Source organism: Hordeum vulgare, chromosome 6H (genome assembly GCF_904849725.1).
Source record: "Hordeum vulgare subsp. vulgare chromosome 6H, MorexV3_pseudomolecules_assembly, whole genome shotgun sequence".
NCBI lineage: Eukaryota > Viridiplantae > Streptophyta > Magnoliopsida > Poales > Poaceae > Hordeum > Hordeum vulgare.
The window spans coordinates 72,260,617-72,266,616 of NC_058523.1; the positions used below are offsets into that span (position 1 = coordinate 72,260,617).

Consider the following 6,000-nt stretch of genomic DNA (forward strand, 5'->3'; position numbering starts at 1 on the left):
TGTGCCTTGGCGTGCATGTGTGCGTGCATGCTCTTGCACCTGGGCGTGAGTGTGTGCTCTGTGCGTGTTGTGTGCGTGCGTGCTCTAGCAGCCGGACGCCAGGTTGTTGTTGCTGCTGCTGCTGCATGCGCGGAGAAGAACGCTATTGTCCGAGCTCGCTCCCGTCGCCGAGTTCGCCATGGACAGCCATCATCGTCCCCCGGCACGGACCATGGACGGCACCATCCGTGCGCCACATCCGGCATGACCCTTGCTCCTTTTGTGGGGAGCTCGCTAGAGATGGTTGGCGAGGCCGCAACGACCAAGCGCCCGAGGATCTTGCGCATGAACCAACCCAGGACCTGCGCCTCGATCACAAGGAAGAAGGGCATTTGGGTCATCTATTTTTTAGTGAAATGTCAAACCAGGTAGAAAGGGCAAATCAACAAAGTTTTAGCAAACTTGTGGCAAATAATCAATTACAAGAAAAAAGAGGGCAAATCCTAGAAGTGCAAACAAAGGTGGGGCAAATCCTCAACCCCCCCCTTGTCAAACCTCTCGACCTTCTTTTCCTTCTTCGCGTCATTACGTTTGAAAGACGTGTGTCCTCCTTCGTCACGATGCCCTCGAACCTCCTCATCATTTTGGCCACCGCCCCCATCTCTCCCCTCCTCCCACTCACTCCCATGTTTCCTAGCCATCCTTTTGGTCGGAGCAAGGCCTTCTTTTTTGTTGGATCACCATATTCATATACATTGGTCTCGACGGAATTGGCGACGACATTGAGCCACTTGGCGTGCGCATTCAACCCCTAACCAAGAACGCGTGAAGGTGAAGTGCTCCTTATATCCGGCTAAAGAAAATTGTGCACGCACGGTCAAACTAGAAAGAAAAAGATATGATGAACAAGCTTCATAGTATCCAAAACCCAAAATTGTCCAAAACAAGAGCAGCAATCAAGCAAATCCAGAATGCAAACATGATGTTGCAGCACGGTGAAAACGTCTCACTTTTTTACGGAGCATGCAAGTTGACCATGCAAATTGTGTTAACCAAGTTGACCTGCACCTCAGTCAGTCACGGTGGAACACAGAGCAGCATGATGACCATCCAAGTTGACCGCAGGGCGTGGCATGGCATGATGGTCAAAATCAAAATCGTCACACCGTCGCCCGTCGTCGTCACCTTTCCTCCCGTACTGCCCTCCCACTCGCACCCCACTCCTCCAAAAGTCCACCCTTTCCCTCCCACGCCCGCCGCCCCGCCCCGCAACCACGCGCGCACGCCCAAACGCCCGCCCGCCCGCCATAAAGCCCGCCTCCCGGGCCTCGCCGCGCGCCCACCCACACACCCAACGCCTCCCCGCCCCCTCCCCACGCCGACGCAATGCACCCCGACCCCGTCGACGAGCCGCGCCGCGGCGCGACCGGCGCTGCCGCGTAGGGCCTGGACGTCTGGTGCTGCCAGGCCGGTGGCGTCGCGGGAGGGGCCAGGGTTGCCTGACCGGAGCTCCGCCGCCCATGCCGTGCGCGCGGGCCGAGGACGCGCTCCCCTCCGCCGACATGGTCTCCGCCTCCCTGATCCAGAAGGCGGCCGGCGGCCGGAGGCCCGCCGAGCCAGGCCGCGCGCTGCAGCGCACGCCGCACGTGTCCGCGGGGGACGTCGACGCGCCGGCGCCGGCGGCCAGCTGCTCCAGGGTAAGTCCCTGCTTGCTGCTCCGTACCGTCGAGTCCCGACCCACCCACAGAAATCGCACTCCTAATTATTTCCCGTCCGGATTATTAGCCGTAGCGTGGTTGGGAGAAAAGCCTAGATTCTTGGTGGAGAAAGGCGAGATTTTTAGCACCTAACGCCGCAGACCGAATCAAATCGCCGTCCGTCCTTTTCCGGGGTGCCGTCGCGGCCAGGGCGCCGTACGGGGGGACGACGTCCTTGTCCCGGATGGACGAACTGCCCCCACACTGTCCCTCGCCTCGTCTGTCCCCACTCCCGATTGAATCACCACCGCAGGCTGGGCGGTCAACCGGCAATCTTGTTGCCTAGTGACTCCTTGACCTCCCTCTCTTTCTCTCTAGACTAGATTGGATGGATGGATGGGTGGATTAACAGAATTACTGTCTTTTTTGAGGGAATTAATACGAGTAGCATTATCTTGACTGAATTGCTTTTGGTCCTCTTCTTGTTGCAGGATGATGGCAAGGGCAATCGCAGCGGGAGGAGAGAGGAGAGCCGCAGGGGCAGGATGCGGAGCTACCGGTCCGAGCTCGAGCAGGAAGTGTGTGATTGATTACTCTTCTTCTCCCTGGTTATATGTTGTTTTCTTCGACGGTTCGATGTAATCAATGTATGTCGGTGCCTGGATGCGGTGTTTGTTCTTATATCGTGTGTAAAAAACCGTGCAGGTCAAGAAACTGCAGAGGCAGCTCGAGAAGGAGATCGAGCTGCACGTGGCGTTGGCGGACGCTGTCACGCAGAACGCGCCGCCACCTGCATTGAATTCTTCTGCCAAGATCCCACCTGAGGTGCAGGGGCTATTTATACTACATTGTCATTGACTAGAAAGTCAATGTGCATTCACTAATCTTGTTTTAACCTTCTACCATGTGTAGACGCAGGAGCTACTGGTTAACATTGCCTCCCTGGAGGGGGCCGTTTCGAACCTTGAAAAGGAGTTAAATGATCTGTATTACCAGCTTTGTCATGAAAGGAATGAACGGCTACTTGCCGAAAATAACCTGGGATGCTTGCCATCTGCGTCCTCAGATGACCGCTCACTGTCAACTTGCACGTGTACATGGGAAGAAGTAAGTTTTATCTGACAAAATGTCTCCTCAGGGTGCATTATTCCTGATATAGGAGAGTTATTGACGGTTTCTTGATTATATTTCTCATCAGCACATATCATCATTGAGGGATTTGAAGTTTGGAGGGTCCGAGTCAATGAGATCAATGCAACAAGATTTACTTACAGAACTCGAATATGACCAGGATCTTGGGGAAGAATCCGAAGATAGACAGATGGTTTCCCTAAATAGGCTGCTCGAGAAACACCGAGACATCTCTTTAAATGGACTGTTGGAAAAGCACCGGGACGAAGAGGTCTTTTTCATGCTTATGCATAACAGCCTATTCATGTATTTTGTTATACATGTTATATATTGAGGCTTAATTTACGTTTCTGCAGATGCAAGGATCATGCTCGGTGGAAAATGGAGGCAAAGAAGATGAAAAGATCGATGATTTATCATTTGAGCAGTCCATTCAAAAGTTAACTAGCATGAAAGGAGGAAATCTTTGGAACTATCCAAATCAGCTATCAGAGGAGATGGTGCGCTGCATGAGAAACATTTTCCTCCGTTTATCTGAATCCTCCAAGATATCTGGGAAGGCATCTTCTGATTGTTCATCTTCCTCAGCGGAGCGTCTATCTGGTTCAACATTGGCATCCTTCTCAGATTCATCCATAATACCCTCAATGTTACGGAGCTCTTCAGTTGACTCCTATCACAATGATGAGATGATGAATAAAGCCAGAAACTTTGACCCGTATAAAGTTAATGGAAAGGGAACCCGAAGAGACATCGGGAACTACTGTTCAGCAGCTGAAGTATCTTGGATGTCGGTTGGAAAGGAGCAACTTGAATATGCATCTGAAGCTCTAAAAAAGTTCAGGTTTGCTGCTGGAACCTCGGCCAAACCTAACAAGCCTACTCTAGATATTTTGCGTACTTACAAATATCACTACTTGTTTATGAAACAATGGATTTTAGTTCATATATGTGGAACTGTTAGCGTCGGATCAACATTTGTAATTGCATTGCCCCAATTGAATCTACAAATAACTGAACTGAGGGAAGAATATGATGTACTTCATGTTATCTTTAGTTGCTTGAAACAATCAAACTAAGTCTATTTTCTTTGAATCGGGCTGCTTGTCATCATTTTTAGCACCACAAGGTATCCCTGTCGTCACGTGATTTGCTTATATCTGAATGTATTAGCTAACAAACTTTTGCATCCTCATTTCTTTGATTGATCCTCCATCTATAACACAGTACATAAATCTTATGAATAAAAGAATCTCGATGCATGAAAACATCTTTTTCGCGACAAATTTTCCTAATTGGTGTTATTTCTGTCCATAAGCCCATTATTCTGGAGCAAGTTTTAGTTCTTAGTTCTTACTATTTCCAGTGAATATATTTAGTAATTCATGTACCATTCTCATTGGTTTGCAGATTTCTTGTGGAGCAGCTATCAAAAGTTGACCCTAATTGTTTGAACTCTGATGAGCGGCTAGCCTTCTGGATTAATTTGTATAATGCGCTGATAATGCATGTAAGTACAAGCTGTTACTTACGTGGCTGGTTTTGTGGACATGGATTGTATTTCAAAAGAATTTATACATTTACCTGATTCTATATATCTACTTTGGTATTCCTATATTTAATAGGAAAATAAGACCACTCAGCTGTGTTATATTTCCATTCCACATCTTTCTTCATAAGAAGCCACAACTTTCATTAACTCTCTATCACTTGCATGTTGAACCTCGTGCACTAACAATTCTATATTGGCATCTACCAGTCATACCTAGCATATGGAGTTCCCCGGAATGACATCAAGCTTTTCTCTCTAATGCAAAAGGTTTGTCGAGTCTCTCTTCCCAGTTGAACAAATACATGTCATCTTTCTTCAATGAGGCAGCCGGTTAAAGTGACTTGGTGATGCAGGCCTGTTACACAGTTGGTGGGCAGTCATTCAGTGCAGCTGAAATAGAGTTTGTGATACTAAAGATGAAGACTCCAGTGCACCGGCCCCAACTTGTATAACTCTTTTATTAATCCATTTTGTTTGCCCCTAGTTATATTATAATGTCTCTTATTGTTCTCCCTACCTGTTTGTAGTCTTTGATGTTGGCTCTCCAGAAGTTCAAAATTTCTGAGGGGCACAAGAAGTATTCGATCAATGAAGCTCAGCCCCTTCTGCTGTTTGCACTCAGCTGTGGAATGTTCTCTTCTCCAGCTGTAAGTACATGAAGAGACTGTCATAATTTCCCAGAAATACACGCATATTGCTCTTCCATTTTATAGAAGAGAAAAAAAACTAGCCTGTTAGGCAATGCTTGTTTATTCAAACCCTGCTCACACACCTTTATAAAGTAGTAGTACTATCTAGGATATTTGAACATGTACACTGTCATAACAAATTATAAGAATCATAAAGAGACACTTATCTTTCTCTCTCTGCGTATATATATTCATCTTGTCGAGGTGATGATCTGCTGTTGTATAGGTGAGAATCTTCACGGCCGAAAACATTAGGAATGAGCTTCTGGAGTCATTGAGAGACTACATCCAAGCGTCTGTCGGCATAAGTGACCGAGGGAAACTACTGATCCCAAAGCTACTGCAGAGCTATGCCAAGGGGGCCGTCGAAGACTCCCTGTTCACGGACTGGATCTGCCATCACCTCTCGCCTGAGCAAGTAGCAGCCATCCGAGAGTACTCCTCGCAGAGGAGGCAGCGGCTTCTCGGGGCACGCAGTTTCACCGTGGTCGCGTTTGACTCGAAATTCCGGTACCTGTTCTTGCCTGACAGCAGTGCCTCCCAGAAGCCACAACACAGAACAGGCTCCCTAGGCTGATCCTGGCAGCTGGTATTCTGGACCACATAACTCATTCCTTGAAGGCTGGAAAATGGGATGGCTAGTTGTATATGGTGTACATTTTTTGGGAGGAAAGTATACAACATAGCAAAAAAACTCAGAACCTGCTTCGGCGAGGATATTTCGTTTGCAAAATTGGATTACCTCAGCAAAAGGAAGATGTTTTGGATCTCATAGTGTTTGGCGCTGTGTTTCATACTGGGGATACCGTTTTGGTCTTTCTTTTCTCAAATATATACTTTTCTCTTTTTTGTATAAAGTTATTTTTGTCTTGGTCGATTGGTTTGTAAGTTGTGCACTAATAAACTGGGTGGTGCCATATATTGTGAGAGGGTTCTGTTTTTTGCACTGAAA

General features: G+C 47.7%; 1 protein-coding gene across 1 annotated transcript; it reads left to right on the forward strand.

Annotated features, from left to right (window-relative positions):
• Positions 1-1,334: 1,334 nt before the first annotated feature.
• On the forward strand, positions 1,335-6,000 carry LOC123405095. Its single transcript, XM_045098932.1, has 11 exons — positions 1,335-1,676; positions 2,168-2,254; positions 2,382-2,501; positions 2,589-2,783; positions 2,875-3,078; positions 3,164-3,651; positions 4,218-4,317; positions 4,567-4,626; positions 4,713-4,805; positions 4,887-5,006; positions 5,275-6,000. The coding sequence occupies exons 1-11, from the start codon at positions 1,500-1,502 to the stop codon at positions 5,623-5,625; spliced, it is 1,995 nt and encodes a 664-aa protein (XP_044954867.1). The 5' UTR covers positions 1,335-1,499; the 3' UTR covers positions 5,626-6,000.

Bases quoted from the DNA above. Each gene is read 5' to 3' on its own strand.
- LOC123405095 (XM_045098932.1), top strand. From the start codon at position 1,500: ATGCCGTGCGCGCGGGCCGAGGACGCGCTCCCCTCCGCCGACATGGTC. The intron at 1,677-2,167 runs GTAAGTCCCTGC...TTCTTGTTGCAG, and splicing joins CGGCGGCCAGCTGCTCCAGG to GATGATGGCAAGGGCAATCG. The intron at 4,318-4,566 runs GTAAGTACAAGC...GGCATCTACCAG, and splicing joins ATAATGCGCTGATAATGCAT to TCATACCTAGCATATGGAGT.